Source organism: Gnatocerus cornutus, chromosome 1, assembly GCF_029298725.1.
Source record: "Gnatocerus cornutus isolate USDA-ARS CGAHR chromosome 1, icGnaCorn1.1, whole genome shotgun sequence".
NCBI lineage: Eukaryota > Metazoa > Arthropoda > Insecta > Coleoptera > Tenebrionidae > Gnatocerus > Gnatocerus cornutus.
The window spans coordinates 16,035,525-16,055,583 of NC_142233.1; the positions used below are offsets into that span (position 1 = coordinate 16,035,525).

The 20,059-nt window shown below is 37.8% G+C and overlaps 2 protein-coding genes across 2 annotated transcripts; one reads left to right on the plus strand and one right to left on the minus strand.

Annotated features, from left to right (window-relative positions):
* The first annotated feature begins 1,988 nt into the window (after positions 1-1,988).
* Positions 1,989-6,154, plus strand: LOC148180527 (nuclear transcription factor Y subunit gamma-like). Its single transcript, XM_088049959.1, has 6 exons — positions 1,989-2,201; positions 2,247-2,545; positions 2,591-2,720; positions 2,766-3,392; positions 3,438-3,554; positions 6,045-6,154. The coding sequence occupies exons 2-6, from the start codon at positions 2,523-2,525 to the stop codon at positions 6,114-6,116; spliced, it is 969 nt and encodes a 322-aa protein (XP_087906085.1). The 5' UTR covers positions 1,989-2,201; positions 2,247-2,522; the 3' UTR covers positions 6,117-6,154.
* On the minus strand, positions 6,152-19,874 carry LOC148180528 (XK-related protein 7-like). Its single transcript, XM_088049852.1, has 5 exons — positions 19,474-19,874; positions 7,623-7,927; positions 7,409-7,570; positions 7,082-7,361; positions 6,152-7,028 (listed from the first exon to the last, which is right to left on the minus strand). The coding sequence occupies exons 1-5, from the start codon at positions 19,767-19,769 to the stop codon at positions 6,803-6,805; spliced, it is 1,269 nt and encodes a 422-aa protein (XP_087905978.1). The 5' UTR covers positions 19,770-19,874; the 3' UTR covers positions 6,152-6,802.
* Positions 19,875-20,059: the final 185 nt, after the last annotated feature.

Sequence of the window (20,059 nt, forward strand, 5' to 3'; positions counted from 1 at the left end):
ACCCCTAATTTCCTAGTAATTTCTCTAATTTCCTAGTGATTTTCCTTGATTTCCTTTTGTTTCTCCTGATTTCTTCTAATTTCTAGCAATTTCCTCTAATTTCCTAGTGATTTAATCCGATTTCCACTAATTTCCTCTGTTTCTCCTAATTTCCCTTTTCTAGTGATTTTCCCTAATATTTTATTAATTTCCCTTAATTTTCTACTGATTTCCTAGTGAATTCCTTCTCCGATTTTCCCTGTTTTTTTAGTAATTTTTCCTATTTCCCTAATTTCCTAGTGATTTCCCCTAACTTCCTAGTAATTTACTCCGATTTTTCCTGATTTTCTCCTGTTTCTCCAAATTTCCCCTAACTTCTAGTAATTTCCTCAAATTTCCTAGTGATTTTTTGTAATTTCCTTGTGATTTACTCCGATTTCCCATGATTTCCTTCTGTTTCTCCTGATTTCCTCTAATTTCCTATTAATTTTCTTTAATTTCCTAGTGATTTTCTAGTGAATTCTTCCTCCGATTTCCCCTGATTTTCTAGTGATTTCTCCTATTTTCCTAATTTCCTAGTGATTTCCCCTAATTTCCTAGTAATTTCCCCCGTATTCCTAGTAAATTTTTCTTCCGATTTTTCCTAATTTTTTGGTGATTTCTCTGATTTCCAATGATTTTATCTAATTTTGTAATAATTTCCGCTGATTTCCTGGTGATTTTCCTAATTTTCTAGTAATTTACTTCGATTTTCCCTGATTTCTTCCTGTTTCTTCCGATTTCCCCTAATTTGTAGTAATTTCCTCTAATTTCCAATTTTTTTTACTGATTTCCTAGCAATTTACTCCGATTTCCCCCTGTTTCTCTTAATTTCGCCAAAATTTCTAGGAATTTCTCCTAATTTCCTATTAATTTTCTTTAGTTTCCTAGTGAATTCCTAGTGAATTTTTTCTTCGATTTCCTAGTGATTTCTCCTATTTTCCTCATTTCCTAGTGATTTTCCTTAATGTTCTAGTAATTTCCCCCGATTTCCTAGTGAATTCCTCTTTCGATTTTCCCCAATTTCCTAGTGATTTCTCCTATTTCCCTGATTTTCTTTGATTTGATCTGTTTTTCTAATAATTTCCCTTGATTTCCTAGTGATTTCCTCTAATTTCCTAGTAATTTATTCCGATTTTTCCTGATTTCCTCCTGTTAGTCCTGATTTCAACTAATTTCTAGTAAATTTCTCTAATTTTCTAGTGTTTTTCCCTGATTTCCTAGCGATTTTTTAGTAAATTCCTCCTCCGATTTTTCCTAATTTCCTAGTAATTAACTCCGATTTTCCCTGATTTTCTCCTGTTTCTCCTGATTTCCCCTAATTTCTAATAATTTTCTATAATTTCCTAGTGATTTACTCCGATTTACCCCTGTTTCTCCTAATTTCTCCAAATTTTTAGTGATTTCCCTTAATTTCCTATTAATTTCCCTTAATTTTCTAGTGAAATCCTAGTGAATTCCTTCCCCGATTTCGCCTGATTTTCTAGTGATTTCTCTTAATTTCCTAATTTTCTAGTGATTTCTCCTAATTTCCTACTAATTTTCCTCAATTTCCTAGTGAATTCCTCCTCCGATTTTCCCTAATTTCTTAGTGATTTTTCCTATCTCCCTAATTTTCTAATAATTTTCCCTGATTTCCTAGTGATTCCTCCTAATTTCCTAGTGATTTATTCTAATTTTTCCTTATTACCTCCTGTTTCTCCCGATTTTCCTTAATTTACGACTAGTGCGCCGTGACGTTTGTTTGTTTTGGATTGGGCCGGTAAAACAGCGCACTGCTGGGGAGGAAACGCACCTACACAAACGACTGACAGAGGCCGCGCCACCAATTTATCAAAATTTTGCCCTAAAATCGAAACTAAACTTTTTTGTTTCAAGGAAATAAGCCGTACTCTTCATTTACGTGTTTATTTGGCCGTACACGTAATATTAGAATAAAAAAAATTAAAAAGTGGCGTGAAGCTAGTTCGAAAAACGCTCACTGCGGCGCTACCGTCGTCTGTCGAAAGTCAAAATGTCGGGTTCTGTGAGTGTCAAAATCCACCGATCCGCCGAAATTTTGAAAGAAATCAGCGAACCCGTTGATCTAAACAATAGAAATTGGACGAAATACGCCAAATCCGTGAAGATTGTGCAGAAAACAGTCAACGCCTACTTGACCGAGCTTGTGGAAGCAGAGAAAGGTGAGGTTATGTGGCGATCGTCACTTGTTAACTGTGAGTTTGTAGACGCCGCCACGGAAGAGTGTGGGGAAAGTGACGACGAAGAAGAGTCGCCGAAGCGAAAACTCGACAATTCGGACAATTTAAGTCGCAAAAAGTCCAGAAAATAAAGTTTTGAATTTTGTGTGGTGGCGCCCTCTGTAATTTTCCGATGACACTACGAGTGACGTTTCTCTTTACGGACGCCATATTGTTGTAATCGCCAAAGGAGATTGGACAAGACATGAAAATAGTGATTGGTTATTCGCGGCGGTTGATTTAGCTTTAAATATTTTCCCCGAAATGTCCGTCTACTACTTGAACACGTAAGTAGGAGTTAACCTAGAAACTCGCGCTGAATTGGGTTTCAGGTCTGAGGCCACAGAGGAGAAAACCGAGGCGCAATGTGTGGAGGACCAAGTGCAGACCCAGAGCGAGGCGCAAATGGTGCTGAACCAGTTCTGGCCCAAAGCCCTGGAAGACATCCGCGCGATTCGCAATGTAACTGTTCCGCCCCCACAGCCCCCACTAAAAGACAGTTTTTAGATGGACTTGAAACAGCAAGTGCTGCCGTTAGCCCGGATAAAAAAAATCATGAAACTCGATGAGGACGTGAAGATGATTTCCGCCGAGGCCCCCTTGCTCTTCGCGAAAGCCGCGGAGATTTTCATCCAGGAGTTGACGCTGAGGGCGTGGATCCACACGGAAGACAACAAACGCCGCACGTTGCAACGAAACGACATCGCCATGGCGATCTCCAAGTACGACCAGTTCGACTTCCTCATTGACATAGTCCCCCGGGACGACATGAAGCCTGCGAAGCCCCGCGAAGACGTCAACAAGTCCGCCAGCTCGGACCAAGTGTACTATTTCCAGCTAGCGCAGCAGCACCACGCGAACTTGCAGCAGAACACGCCGGCGACGGCGACGACGTCGCCCACGAACGTGGCGCAGGCCCAGGGGGCCATTCAGATCGTCCAGCCGCAGCAGGTGCAGACGGTGCAGGTGAATGCGATTGATCAGAACGCGACGAGTTCGTCGCCGCCGAATTCCTCGGCGGGACAGACGCCGGTGTTGATACAGGCGGGGCAGGCGATCGCTCAGAATCAGCCGGGGAATGTGCAGATTGTGCAGCAGATTGTCACGCCGAGCGGGGAGATACAGCAGATTCCGGTAAGGGGAGGTGGTTGAGAGAGTGTGACTAGTTTGGGGTTTCAGATTAATTTGACGCCGCAGCAGTTGCAGATGATTAAGATGCAGCTGCAGGGGAATACGTCGCAGCCGGTGATTATACAGACGGCGCCGATCGCCACGTCGCAGCCACATCTCATACAGGTATAATCAGAAGTACAGGGTGTAGTAGAAAATTGTGGGCATTTCTATACATTAATATTTCTAAAATTCCCTGCTTTTGCTCTATCAAGTTGCAACTTTAGACAGTTAAAAAGCAAACTGAAGATAACAATCTTTTCCAATTTCATCCTTGTAGCTCTAAATCTAACAAAATTACAGGAAGTATATAAAAATTCTAGGCATTTCTATAAATGAATGCTAAAATTTCCATTTTTTTATTCTATAAACTTGCAATTTTGAACATTTATAAAGCAAGCCTCCTCCGGTTTCCCCTGATTTCTTCTATTTCTCCAAATTTCCTAGTGAATTTTTCCTTCGATTTCCTAGTGATTTTTCCTATTTCTCTGATTTCCTGGTGATTTACTCCGAATTCTTGATTTCCCCAAATTTCTAATGATTTCCCTTAATTTCCTGATTTCCTTGTGAATTCCTCCTTCGATTTCTCCTATTTCCCTGATTTCCTTTGAGTTGATCTGATTTTCTAATAATTTCTCCAAATTTCCTTGTAATTTTCCCTAATTTCCTAGTGATATCTCCCATTTCCCCCGATTTCCTTTGAATTCATTTCATTTCCTAGTAATTTCTCATGATTGTCTAGTGATTACCCTAATTTCCTAGTGGTTTCTTTTCATTTCCTCTGATTTCCTCCTGTTTTCCCCAATTTTTTTAGTGATTTTTTCTAATTTCCTCTAATTTGCTAGTGATTTCCTCCGATATTCCCCTTATTTCCTAGTGAATTTCTTCTATTTCCCCTGATTTCCCCAAGATTTCATCTAATTTCCCCCAATTTCCATGTAGCTTAAAAACTATCTAAACTACATGAAGTGCTAAAAAATTATGGGGATTTCTATAAATTAATGCTTGAACTTGTAAATTTCCTGATAAATTACCCTCATTTTCTAGTAATTTTTCCGATTTTCTCTAATTTTATAGTGATTTCCTCCGATTTTCCCTGATTTTCTAGGGAATTCCTATTCCGATTTTCCCTGGTTTTCTAGTGATTTCCTCCGATTTTCCCTGATTTTCTAGGGAATTCCTATTCCGATTTTCCCTGGTTTTCTAGTGATTCACTCCGATTTTCCCTGATTTTCTCCTGATATCCCCAAATTTCTAGTAATTTCCTCTAATTTCCTAGTGAATTTCTCCGATTTTCCCTGATTTCCTAGTGATTTCTTCTATTTGCCTGATTTCCTAGTGATTTCTGTTATTTGCCCCTGTTTCTTTTGATTTTATTTCATTTCCTAGTAATTTCTCCTGATTTTCTAGTAATTTCTCTTACTTTCCTAGTGGTTTCCTCTTATTTCCTCTTATTTCTTCCTGTTTTCCCCAGATTTTCTATTGATTTCCCCTAATTTTCTACAATTTGCTAGTGATTTCCATCGTTTTTCCCTTATTTTCTAGTAAATTCCTCCATTTGCCCCTGATTTCCCAATGATTTCATCTGATTTTCCCCTAATTTCCAAGTAGTTTTAAAACTATCAAAATTATAGGAAATACTAAAAAATTATGTGGATTTCTATAAATTAATGCTTCTAAAATTTCCATTTTTTATTCTCTGAACTTGTAAATTTCCTAATAAATTCCCGTTATTTCCTGGTGAATTAATTTCTCCTCCGATTTTTCCTAATTTCCATTCTTCCTCAGATTTCTCCTGATTTCCTAGTGATTTCTCCTATTTTCCTGATTTTCTTTGATTTGATCTGATTTTCTAATAATTTCCACTGATTTCCTAGTGATTGTCCCTAATTTCCTAGTTGTTTTTCCTATTTCCCCCGATTTCTTTTGATTTTATTTCATTTCCTAGTAATTTCTCCTGATTTTCTAGTAATTTCCTCTAATTTCCTAGTGGTTTCCTCTTATTTCTACCTGTTTTGCCTAAATTTTCTCTAATTTGGTAGTGATTTCCTCCGTTTTTCCCTTATTTCCTAGTAAATTCCTCCAATTGCCCCTGATTTTCCATTGATTTCATCTAATTTTTCCCCGATTTCCAAGTAGTTTTAAAACTCAAAATTACAGGATTTTCTAATAATTTCCCCTGATTTCCTAGTGATTTTCCCTAATTTCCTAGTTATTTCTATTTTCCCTGATTTTCTTTCATTTTCTAGTGGTTTCCCCTAATTTCCTATTAATTTACTCTAATTTGCAAGTGATTTCCTCCGATTTCCCAATGATTCCGTCTAATTTCCTCCCGATTGCCAAGTAACTTCTTAACCATCAAAATTACAGTCAGTACTAAAAAATTCTGGGCATTTCTATAAATGAATGCTTTTAAAATTTCCCGCCTTTGCTCTATGAAGTTGCAACTTCAGACAGTTAAAAAGCAAAGTAAAGATTACAATCTCTCTAAATTTCACCCTTGTAGCTCTAAAACTACCAAAATTACAGGGTGTAGTAGAAAAGTTTGATATAAGTAGATTCTTCTTTTGTTTTCGCTCCTGTGCGGTAAATTCAAAACCGTGTGTTACTTTGCAGGTCGCTCAGCAGGGCTCGGCCCCCCAACAGGTGTTCCTAACTCAAAGTAACGGAAACACGGAAAGTGAATAAAACCATTTTTGTTTTTTAATAAAATAGTCCTAAGCTTCTTTCGAGTGTTTTATTAGAAAAACAACACTTATAAATATTTATACAGTAACCTATAATACAATATTTGCAAATATAATACAAAATATATCATAATTTGAAATTGTTCCCTCAAAATAACACTTTAGGCAATATAGATATATTTATTTTTTTTACTTCACACAAATATCGCAGAGCATTGAATATCACTTCTGTCACAACAGAACTTGCCTGTGCACACAAACCCGCAAGTACCCTGATCACCCTCGATTAAGTACACGTGCGAAAACGGCAAGATCCAATGAAAATTCCAAGGAAAACAACTTTAAATATTCATCAAACAACAATAAAATCTCAAGCGTCAACAGTAATAAATCTTATGTACATTTAAGGCTTGGGCCGTTTGCCTCGCACCCTCACAAACGGACGTATGAGACACAGATTCGTATTACAGTTGATTTTTTTAATTGGCACAGTTGGCAGTTCCAAGGCAAATCATGCAACGCGTGCCACTGAAAAAATACTGCTTTTCGTACTTACTAAGGAATATCACATTTTCGAATACTGAGCTAATCAATAATAACAGTGAGAGCACTCAGTTGTGCCATAACAACAAAAATAAAACAGTGTAAGTTGGCACCACTGCTGCCACCTTACACGAAAGTCACGGATCAAGAATGAGAGCGCACGTCGTACGATTTGCTGTATCCAGGCTTGTCGATATCCAGCATCCCCGAATCTGATACGTCCGGGATTTTCGTCCTGTATTTTTTCGACGGGTGGCAGTACTGGTAGTAAACAAGAAGGAATGTGATTCCCAGGAGGAACGCGAGGATTTGCGTCCCCGCCGCCCCGTAGTACAACCACGGATTCTCGGAGGAGTTGGTCGTCACACACCTGCAAAACTCGACCGTAAGCCGCTTTTGACACTTCTCAAAATGCCACCTTACCATACTACTAGCGCCGCCGTGTTCTCCATGAAGCAGACGAGGTAGTAGGCTAGGTAGATGTAGCGCGTGGGGCCATCTCGCGGCGATATGAACGCTAAGACGTAGGCGAGGCCTAAGCTGACGGAGAGGAAGAGTTCTTCGCAGCGGCTACTGCAAGCGGAGGGGTGGTGCTGGCTTAGGGTGAGCCAGATCGACATGACTATCCAGTGGAGGGCGCACACGCACCCCATCCAAGCGGGGAAGATGGAAGCGAGCAAGCTGAGCGCCAGGACGCGGGACACTGCAAAGATCTATTGGTACCGCTATTTAACACTTATGAAGACTCACAGGTGCTCATCAGGTGCCAGCAGAACGCCACGAACGTCCCTCCCCACTTCACCTTGTCTTTGTCGTCCCGGGCGTACCGCACCGATCGGTGGTACGACGTCAAAGACCACGCGATGGACATCAAAGAGGTCACCACAGTCCAAGACTGTATCACAATCACATCTAAAACATCTCAAGAGTCAGAGAAAGACGAGTTTAGGTTGGTACCACTTACCTATATTTAGAGGTACCTCTTTGGGGTGAGTCACGTGGATTAAAATGATCATAAGTTGAATTATGGCTTGGGGGGCGGCGTGAAGGAAACAATGATACAGTCTCAACAAGGCGCTGTTGGTGTCTTCATCCAACATCCGGCGGTACAGGAAAGAAGAACCCAAAATTTTACTTTGGATACCGTAAATTAAAGTGTCTATGTACCGGAGTAAGGGGGATAATTGTAGTAAAAGGAACACTATTCGGATTACCCAATGAACCAATCGGGTTTTTCCCACGGAGGGGTCGTCGTGATCGATGATGTACCTGGAAAAAAAACACTGTTTCAAATTTGTAGAAAAAATCGTGTACAGTACTCTCGCGAAAAGCTCGCGCGTTTCGGCGCTTGTCCTGTAAATAACTAGTTTAATCAAGTTAGTACCAACCGGCTGAAACTGGAAAATATGCAAATGTCATCGTAGCCCGCATAAAAGTACCAATTACGTTTTTTACGCAAAATCGTGCGTTTTAAAAGCGATCAAGTCACCTACGAGTACGTCGTACAGCCCATTTTGCGATGTCTCAAGTTGCGTCAATTTCATGGTGTCAATTCATGTACAATACTCGCGCGAAAAGCTCACAGCGAAAGCTCGCTCGCATGCAACTCCTTTCTGCACTTGTACTGTAAATAACTATTTAAATCAAATCTGGTCTGTGAAATACGTTTTTAACGGAAAATCGTGCGTTTATAAAAGCATCACGTCGCCTATGAGTTTTTTGTAACGTACGTCGTAGAGCCCATTTTGAAATGTGTTACCTTGCGTCAACTTTGCATTGTCAAATGCGAGCGCAATGCCTACTTTCTATATCGATTGTAGAAAAAATCATGTACAGTACTCTCGCGAAAAGCTCACAGCGAAAGCTCGTTCACTTCGGCGCTTGTACTGTAAACAACTATTTTAATGAAATTATTACCAACCGGCTGAAACTGGAAAATATGCAAATGTCAACACTTTCAAATAATGTCATCGTAGCCCGCATAAAAGTACCAATTCGAGCAGTATCAATGATCAGCGAAATACCTTTATTTACGTAAAATCAGTACTCTCGCGAAAAGCTCACAGCGAAAGCTCGCTCGCATGCAACTCGTTTCGGCACTTGTACTGTAAATAACTATTTAAATCAAATCAGATCTGTGAAATACGTTTTTTAACACAAAAAAGCATCAAGTCTCACCTATGAGCTTTTCGTGACGTATGTCGAAGAGCCCATTTTGAAATGTGTTACCTTGCGTCAACGTTGCGTTGTCAAATGCGGGCGCAATGCCTACTTTCTATATCGATTGTAGAAAAAATCATGTACAGTACTCTCGCGAAAAGCTCATAGCGAAAGCTCGCGCACATGCAGCTCAACGGAACACGTTTTTTATTATAAGGAAAATGGATCGAGTCATCTATGAGTTTCGTAACATATGTCGTAGAGCCCATTTTGCAATGTGTCAAGTTGCGTCAAATGAGTTCTTTCTTTATCGATTGTAGAAAAAATTGTGTACAGTACTCTCGCCAAAAGCTCATAGCGAAAGCTCACTTACATGCAGCTCAGCGAAATACGTTTTTTTCATGGAAAATGGTGTTTTAAAGGATGAATTCACCTATGACTTTTTGTAACGTATGTCGTAGAGCCACTTTGCGTCGATTTTTTAACCTAAATATCTCCGGAATTATGACAGATATAAAAATGCGGTTTTCACCATCGTTTTCCTCGCTTTTCAGCCAATAAGAATCATATGTTGCATATCCCGAATTTGAAGTTTTGAATTTGACGTTTCTACGTCTAACTCGGTCAATATTTCGCTTATTTATGAAGCAATCTTAAAGTATTAATGCTCATTTGACGCAGAATTTCATGCATGATCTAACATGGGACGATAACTCTATGTACGTCAATAAATAACCGAATTACTGATTAAAGAAAAATCATGTACAGTACTCTCGCGCAAAGCTCATAGCGAAAGCTCACTCACATACAGCTTTGCGAAATCCGTTTTTTTTACCGAAAATCGTACATTTGACAAGGATCAAGTCACCTGAGTTGTTGTAACGTATGTCGTGAAGCCACTTTGTAACCTAAATATCTCCCTAACTATGACAGATAAAAAGATGCGGTTTTCACCCTCGTTTTCCTCGCCCTTCAGCCGATAAGAATCCTATGTTACATATCCCGAATTTGAAGTTTTAAATTTGACGTTTCTGAATATAACTTGGTCGATATCTCGCTTATTTACAGAGCAATCTTAAACTAATAACGCTCATTTTACGCAGAATTTCACGTAGAATCCAAAATGTCGACTGGCGCAAATGCTTACTTTCCATATCGATTGAAAAAAGATCATGTACAGTACTCTCGCGAAAAGCTCATAGCGAAAGCTCGCTCACATAAAGCTCAGCAAAATACGTTTTTTTTTATGGGAATTCGTGGGTTTTAAAGGATCAAGTCACCTATGAGTTTTTGTAACGTATGTCGTAGAGCATCGATTTTTGAACCTAAATATCTCCGGAACTATGACAGATAAAAAGATGCGGTTTTCACCTCGTTTTCCTTGCCCTTCAGCCAATAAGAATCATATGTTACATATCCAGAATTTGAAGTTTTAAGTTTGACGTTTCTGAATCTAACTCGGTCGATGTCTCGCTTATTTACGCAGCAATCTTAAACTATTAACGCTCATCCAAAATGTCGACTGGCGCAAATGCTTACTTTCTATATCGATTGAAAAAAGATCATGTACAGTATTTTCGCGAAAAGCTCATAGCGAAAGCTCGCTCAATACGTCATTTTCCGTAACGTATGTTTGAAGTGTGTCACCGCCAGACTTTTTAAGAATCACCTTGTATACAACTACGTGCTCATAAATTACAGTCACGACGCAAAAATATCGGGCTTTTAATATTTCTCCCATCGAAAAATATGTACGTTCATCACGAAAGTTTTTTACCTTCAAACAGACCAACGACCTTTGCGAAACGAGAATCGCAATGTCGTAATTAACATCGAACGTATTTCGTAACAATAAAAAACTCATGTGATTAGTTCAGGTAAACAAAAGATATAATTAAAACAAAAATACCACAATACATCTTCGTCATTTGAACAGCATCCCTGACCCAATTTGACATTTAAACTGGTATCGATTGGTCGTAGAAATTTAAATTGATGGCACAGGCTCGGTCGAACATTACGTCCAATTTAAATTGATTAATTTCGTGATATGGTACAGTGACGGAGCAAAAAAACCGGGATTTTTGTCACCGGTTCACGTAACGCTAATCGCCTCTTTCTTGACTTACTTACTTTCGTTCGCGTCATCGGAATGTCGCAACGTAGCCGTGACTTGAATGAAACTGGACGTCGTCGTACGTCAGCGACAAATCGAAATTATCGTGTGAATCTGACCTAAATCGCACACCGGCGCCGGCCAGGGGCGGATTTGAAGAAAATCCCGAGGAATTTCATTTCTGTGAAGGGGCCCAATATGCGCGCAACCGCCTCTGGGTTTTGCCCAAGGAATCGTCAAACTACAGTATAATACAGTAGCGACCCTCAAAAATAACGCATTTAACCTTGATAAATTGACAGATTCGACTCGATTTGACATTTTTTTGCAATTGTTTCACACTGTGGCCAGACGATATTTCGGCGCAGAATGCATAAACAACCTTGAATTTGTTTTCAACCGCAACTGAGTTCGGATTTTCCGTCGTGGAACATTTGTATTTCCTTGCTTTAGGTGTGCAAAAATCCCAATAAATTTCACGCATAGTTTGGCTCAACATTTTATTTCTCCTTTTTATAGTCCAATTTGTGTGTAAATATATCAAGTTGTTTGTAGTGAAGTCATTCTTGGGTGTTTTTTAATGGAAATTTTCGTTATTGTAATCGATATTTGTATCGTTTGAATGGGTTTGAACAAACACACGTGATTAGGAGGGTTTCTAGTGGCCAAAATCTGCGTATTTGTGTAGCGCGGTTTCGTAGCAACTCAACCTGGACCTTGAATTTTCTCGCCAAGTGTCGTTAAGTTAATACTAATAATAACAGAGATATAAGTATTGTTTTTATGGGCGCACAGATAAACGAGGTATTTACGATTTCCCAGGCGATCTAATTTAACTTCCAAAACTACTGGAAAGGTAGAAAATTCACAAAGCGAAGGTCGGAATTTAGAACATGTAAGAACAACCTTATGTAACTGAAAGGGTTAGATACCTTAAATGTGAGAAAAACCCTCGGAAAAACCTAAAAAGAGAAACTCAGCAAAATGTAGCTTGTTTCGGCGATTGTAGTGTAAACAATTATTTTAATCAAATCAGTACCAACCAGCAAAAACTGGAAAATATACAATACCCTCATTTCCTTCAGAAATATCAACACTTTAAAAAAATTATGTCATCGTAGCCCGCATAAAAGTACCAATAATTAACCTTTTTTTTTTCGATTTTTGAACCTAAAATTTCTGAACTATGACAAATATGAAGATTTTCCCTGATTTCCTAAAGAGTTCCTTTGATTTTTTTGCAATTTCCTAGAAATTTTCTTTGATTTCCTAATTATTTCCCTTGATTTCCTAATGAATACCTCCGATTTCCCTCTAATTTACCCTAATTTCCTAGTGATTTCTTTTGATTTGATCTAATTTTCTAGTTGTTTCCCCTGATTTTCTAATGATTTTTCCTAATTTCCTAGTGGTTTCCTCCTATTTCCCCTAAATTCCTCCGATTTCCCCTGATTTCCTCCTGTTTCTCCTAATTTCCTATTAATTTCCCCCATATTTCCTAGCGATTTTCTCCGATTTCTCCTGATTTCCTAGTGAATTCCGCCGATTTTCCCATATTTCCTAATGATTTTTCCTATATCCCCTGATTTCCTAGTGATTTCTCCCGTTTCCCCTGATTTCATTTTATTTCCTAGTAATTTCTGCTGATTTTCTAGTGATTTCGTCCTTTTTCCCCTGAATTCCTCCAGTTTCCTCCTGTTTTCTGCAATTTTTTTAATGATTTCCCCTAATTTCCTAATGATTTTCTCCGATTTCCCCTAATTTCCTAGTGATTTCCTCCTACATTACCTGAATTCCTCCGATTTCCCCTGATTTCCTCCTGTTTCTCCTAATTTCCTATTAATTTCCCCTATATTTCCTAGCGATTTTCTCCGATTTCCTAGTGAATTCCGCCGATTTTCCCAGATTTCCTAATGATTTTTACTATTTCCCTTAATTTCTTAGTGATTTCTCTCGTTTCCCCTGATTTCATTTTATTTCCTAGTAATTTCTGCTGATTTTCTAGTGATTTCGTCCTTTTTCCCCTGAATTCCTCCGATTTCCTCCTGTTTTCCGCAAATTTTTTAATGATTTCCCCTAATTTCCTAATGATTTTCTCCGATTTCCCCTGATTTCCTAGTGAATTCCTCCTATTTCCCCTGATTTCCTAGCGATTTCCTTCTGTTTCTCCTGATTTTTGCAAATTTTCGAGTAATTTCCCATAATTTTCTATTAATTTCTCTTAATTTCCTAGTAATTTCCCCTGATTTCTTCATGTTTCTCCTAATTTCCTATTAATTTCCCCTATATTTCCTAGCGATTTTCTCCGATTTCTCTTGATTTCCTCGTGAATTCCGCCGATTTTCCCACATTTCCTAATGATTTTTCCTATATCCCCTGATTTCCTAGTGATTTCTCCCGTTTCCCCTGATTTCATTATATTTCCTAGTAATTTCTGCTGATTTTCTAGTGATTTACATTAATTTCCCTGTTTCTCTTTGATTTCATCTGCTTTTCTAGTGATTTCCCCGAATTTTATAGTGATTTCTTCCAATTTCCCTTAATTTTCAAATGAATTTCTCCGATTTCCTAATGACTTCTCTTATTTCCCCTGATTTCCCCCTCATTTCCTCGTATTTTCCCCTGATTTTCTTTAATTTCCCAATGATTTCATCGGATTTCCTCCTTATTTCTTAGTAACTTCTCCTGTTATCCTAGCGATTTACTCTAATTTCCCTGATTGCCTTACATTTCATCTGATTTTCTAGTGATTTCCGCGAATTTCCTAGTGATTTCCTAATGAATTTCTTCCATTTCCTAGTGACTTCTCCATTCCTATTTATCCAGATTTCCTTTGATTTCCCAATGATTTTATCTTATTTCCCTCTGATTTTCAAATAATTTCCCAAGACTTATACACCCATTTCCAAGGAGGCGAACCCCTCGAATAACGGAGAAGAAACATACAGAGAATCTTAAAAAGGCTCTATAAAACTAAAAGAAAACCCAAGATTTGCTTGAAAATGCCAATGCTCTTTTTTTTTTAAGGGCCCCCCAATATTTCCCCTCAACCGACCTTAATCCGTCTATTTTTCCATACTAATCAAACAAACAATTCTGCAGACTCGAATTACTAAGAATGAAGATAAAAGATTTTGTTGCTATCGCAAGCACGTAAAAACCAATCGAGGATTTTCTCAGAAGATAAAAGTTTTCCTGTACCCAAAGAGAGAATCTGAAGTAGACATTAGATAAGTCTGAGCCACAGTTTAATCCTTTCATTGCAAAAAACAGCAGAAATTTCTTGATGGCATGCTACTTCGCCTTGGCCTTCAGCTCCCACGTAAACACTGTAGAAAATGTTTAAATAATACGATACTGTGCTATAGATAGCTGCATGACTGACACGGTATTGTTATTTAATCACACAAAAAAACATTACGTAATATTTACAGGACCGATAAATCATTTCCGTTCGATTCGAGACAGAAATCGAAAGTTTTGTCCCCTTTAAGGGGGATTTGCACACAGTGCACTTATTCTGGAGTTGTGGGAGGAAAGTGCCAATACCACAATTTGGAACTGTTTCAAGTTCGCTAAATTTATCAATGCCAAGGCTTTTCGAGTGGTCGGCGTAGACTAAATAACAATAATACTGTATTTTGTTCTTTGTCAGTGTTGCCAACACGAAATTAAGAATCCGAGCTTCTCCACGCCGCTGGAGCAAATTTCAACAAGTCGCCTGGGTGTATTATAACAAAAAATAGTCACTATACATATTTACTTTTGTTTTTCGATTTTTGAATCTAAAATCTCCGGAACTATGACAGATATGACGATTTCCTCTGATTTCCTAAAGTGTTCCTTTGATTTCTTTGCATTTCCCTAGAAATTTTCTTTGATTTACTAATTATTTCCCCAAACTTCCTAGTGATTTCCTCTGATTTCCCCAGATTTTCTAGTGACTTCCTCATCCAATTTCCCCTGATATCCAATAGACTTTTCTTATTTTCCTGATTTTCCTAGATTTAATCTGATTTTCTAGTAATTTACTCTCATTTTCTAGAAAATTAACTTTGTATTAAAACGCGGGCAACCTTCTCGTTCATTCTCCTATTTCCCCTAATTTACTCTGACTTCCTTGCGATTTCCTACAATTTCCCCTGATTTCCTAGTAAATTCCTCCTCCAATTTCCCCTGATTTCCTCTAATTTCCAAGTGATTTACTTCGATTTTCCCTGATTTCCTAATCTAGTTTTCTAGTGATTTCTCCTAATTTCGCCAGATTTTCTAGAAAATTTCCCTAATTTCCAATTAATTACCCTTAATTTCCTAGTGATTTTCACCGATTTTCCCAGATTTTCTTTGATTATCCCTGATTTCTCTGATTTCTCCAATTTTCTAGTGATTTCTTCCCATTCCTCCTGATTACCTAGTGATTTCTCCTATTTCCCTGATTTCCTCTGATTTGATCTGATTTTCTAGTAATTTCCTCAGATTTTCTAGCAATTTTCCCTTATTAACCAGTGATTTCCTCCGATTTTCTATTGAATTCCTCCTATTTCCTCTAATTTCCTAGTGATTTACTTCGATTTTCCTTGATTTCCTCCTGTTTCCCCTAATTTCCCCACATTTTCTAGTGATTTCCCTTAATTTCGCCAGATTTTCTAGAAATTTCCGCTAATTTCCAATTAATTATCTTTAATTTCCTAGAGATTCCCTCCGATTTTCCCTGATTTTCTTTGATTTTCCCTGATTTCACCTATTTCCTCCAAATTTCCTAGTGATTTCTCCTATTTCCCTGATTTCCTAGTATTTCCTCCTCTGATTTCTCCTATTTCCCCTAATTTTGTAGTGATTTCCCCTAATTTCCAATTAATTACCCTCAATTTCCTAGTGATTTACTCCAATATCCCATTATTTCCTCCGATTTCCCCTAATTTTCTTCTTTTGATGTGATTTTTTAGTAATTTCCCCTAATTTCCTAGAGATTTTCTTCGTTTTCTCCTGATTTCCTAGTGAATTAATCTAATTTCCTCTGATTTCCTAGTTATTTCACCTATCTCCCCTAATTTAATTTTATTTTCTAGTAATTTCCCCAAATTTCCTTGCAATTTTCCTTTATTTGCCAGTGATTTCCTCCGATTTTCTATTGAATTCCTCCTATTTCCACTGATTTCTTAGAGATTTCCCCTAATTTCCTAGTGATTTACTTCGATTTCCCCTACTTTCCTCCTGTTTTTCCTAATTTCCCCAGATTTTCTAGTGATTTCCCCTAATTTCGCCAGATTTTCTAAAAATTTCCCCTAATTTCCAATTAATTACCCTTAATTTCCTAGTGATTTCCTCCAATTTTACCTAATTTTCCCTGATTTCACCTATTTACCCTAATTTCCTAGTGATTTCCTTCGATTCATCCTAATTTCCTAATAAGTTCTCCTATTTCCCTGATTTCCTCTGATTTGATCTGAGTTCCTAGTGTTTCCTCCTCTGATTTCCTCTGATTTTTGTAGTGATTTCTTGAAATTTCCAATTAATTACCCTCAATTTCCTAGTGATTTACTCCAATATCCCATTAAATCCTCCAATTTCCCCTGATTTCCTTCTTTTGATCTGAATTTCTAGTCATTTGCTAGATTTGCTAGTAATTACCCCTAATTTCCTAGTGATTTCCTTCGTTTTCTCCTGATTTCCTAGTGAATTCATCCGATTTCCCCTAATTTCCTAGTTATTTCACCTATTTCCTTTAATATCATTTTATTTCCTAGTAATTTCTCCTGATTTTCTAATGATTTCCCCTAATTTCCTAGTGATTTACTCCGATTTCCCCTAATTTCCTCCTGTTCCTCCTGATCTCCCCTAATTTACAATTAATTTCTTAGTGATTTCCTCCTATTTCCCCTGAATTCCTCTGATTTCCTCCTGTTTTATCTAATTTCCCCCGATTTTGTAGAGATTTCCCCTAATTTCCTATAGATTTTCCCTTTACGGGGGATTTGCACACATTGCACTTATTTTGGAGCTTTTCGAGTGGTCAGCGTAGACTATTAATAACAATAATACTGTATCTTGTTCTTTGTCAGTGCTGCCAACACGAAATTAAGATTCCGAGCCTCCTCCACACCGGTGGAGCAAATTTCCCCAGATTCGCGCTTGAAAACTTCGAAAACAAGTCGCCTGGGTGTATTATAACAAAAAATAGTCACTATACATATTTACTTTTGTTTTTCGATTTTTGAACCAAAAATCTCCGGCACCATGACAGATATGACGATTTTCCCTGATTTCCGAAAGTGTTCCTTTGATTTCTTTGCATTTCCCTAGAAATTTTCTTTGATTTACTAATAATTTCCCCAAACTTCCTAGTGATTTCCTCCGATTTCCCCCTATTTTCTAGTGACTTCCTCATCCAATTTCCCCTGATATCCAAGAGATTTTTCTTATTTTCCTGATTTTCCTAGATTTAATCTGATTTTCTAGTAATTTACTCTCATTTTCTAGAAAATTAACTCTATACTAAAACGCGTGTAACCTTCTCGTTCATTCTCCTATTTCCCCTAATTTACTCTGACTTCCTAGCGATTTCCTACAATTTCACCAGATTTCCTAGTAAATTCCTCCTCCAATTTCCCCTGATTTCCTCTAATTTCCAAGTGATTTACTTCGATTTCCCCTGATTTCCTAATCTAGTTTTCTAGTGATTTCTCCTAATTTCGCCAGATTTTCTAGAAAATTTCCTTAATTTCCACTTAATTTCCTAGTAATTTCCTCCGATTTTCCCAGATTTTCTTTGATTATCCCTGATTTCTCCTATTTCCTCTAATTTTCTAGAGATTTCTTCCCATTCCTCCTGATTACCTAGTGATTTCTCCTATTTCCCTGATTTCCTCTGATTTGATCTGATTTTCTAGCAATTTTCCCTTATTTGCCAGTGATTTCCTCCGATTTTCTATTAAATTCTTCCTATTTCCTCTAATTTCCTAGTGATTTACTTCGATTTTCCTTGATTTCCTCCTATTTCCCCTAATTTCCCCAGATTTTCTAGTGATTTCCCTTAATTTCGCCAGATTTTCTAGAAATTTCCCCTAGTTTCCAATTAATTATCTTTCATTTCCTAGTGATTTCCTCCAATTTTCCCCGATTTCACCTATTTCCTCCTGATTTCCTAGTATTTTCTCCTCGGATTTCTCCTATTTCCCCTAATTTTGTAGTAATTTCCCCTAATTTCCAATTAATTACCCTCAATTTCCTAGTGATTTACTCCAATATCCCATTATTTCCTCCGATTTCCACTGATTTTCTTCTTTTGATCTGATTTTCTAGTAATTTCCCCTAATTTCCTAGAGATTTTCTTCGTTTTCTCCTGATTTCCTAGTGAATTCATCTAATTTCCTCTGATTTCACCGATCTCCCCTAATTTAATTTTATTTTCTAGTATTTTCCCCAAATTTTCTTGCAATTTTCCTTTATTTGCCAGTGATTTCCGATTTTCTATTGAATTCCTCCTATTTCCTCTGATTTCTTAGAGATTTCCCCTAATTTCCTAGTGATTTACTTCGATTTCCCCTGATTTCCTCCTGTTTTCCCTAATTTCCCCTAATTTCGCCAGATTTTCTAAAAATTTCCCCTAATTTCCAATTAATTACCCTTAATTTCCTAGTGATTTCCTCCAATTTTACCTAATTTTCTTTAATTTTCCCTGATTTCACCTATTTACCCTAATTTCCTAGTGATTTCCTTCGATTCATCCTAATTTCCTAATAAGTTCTCCTATTTCCCTGATTTCCTCTGATTTGATCGGAGTTCCTACTGTTTCCTCCTCTGATTTCCTCTGATTTCTCCTATTTCCCCTAACTTTGTAGTGATTTCTTCTAATTTCCAATTAATTACCTTCAATTTCCTAGTGATTTACTCCAATATCCCATTAAATCCTCCAATTTCCCCCGATTTCCTCCTGTTTCTCCTGATTTCCTTCTTTTGATCTGAATTTCTAGTCATTTGCTAGATTTGCTAGTAATTTCCTAGTGATTTCCTTCGTTTTCTCCTGATTTCCTAGTGAATTCATCCGATTTCCCCTAATTTCCTAATTATTTCACCTATTTTCCTTAATTTCATTTTATTTCCTAGTAATTTCTCCTGATTTTCTAATCATTTCCCCCAATTTCCTAGTGATTTGCTCAGAAATTTACAATCAATTTCTTAATGATTTCCTCCTATTTCCCCTGAATTTCTCTGATTTCCTCCTGTTTTATCTAATTTCCCCCGATTTTCTAGAGATTTCCCCTAATTTCCTATAGATTTTCCCTTTACGGGGGATTTGCACACATAGCACTTATTTTGGAGCATTTCGAGTGGTCAGCGTAGACTATTAATAACAATAATACTGTATCTTGTTCTTTGTCAGTGTTGCCAACACGAAATTAAGATTCCGAGCCTCCTCCACACCGGTGGAGCAAATTTCCACAGATTCGCGCTTGAAAACTTCGAAAACAAGTCGCCTGGGTGTATTATAACAAAAAATAGTCACTATAGCTATGGAAATAAACAAAACAACACTTACCATCGAAGACTAACCGTTGTCACGAACAACGCAGGCACAAGAATGAAAGTCAGAGTCAACGCGAAATACAGTCCGTACCCGTAAATCGAGTAATAATACAACAAAACACATGCTAAAACCAAGTCCAACACATAAGTTATAATCGATAAGGCAATACAGATCACATAGAAGACATCGAAATGCTGGCCATTTTCCGAAAATTTATCCGGAGACTCGGGCTGAGGCTTCATGTGTTCGATGTTCGCCAAAGACGGGTCCCTTGAAAAGTGCACAACCACTGGATACTCCTCTGCCATTGTACATCGCCGATTTTAACACATTTTTGGGATTCTTCACGAGGACACTAACCTCACTCACCAACTGTTACGAGGCACACTGACTTTCTGGTGCAGTGTTTATGCCGGATTGTTGCGGCGGCGGGGTCACGTCGACGAAAACAAGGACGTATATACCCATTCCCCCTTTAGAGAAACAGAGATAGCAACACCACGACGTGGAAGCTCGGTCTTACTATTGCTACCGACTACAAGGTAGCGCTGACGGTTATTTCAATTTTACTTGGTAACCACCGAAAGAACTCCCATAT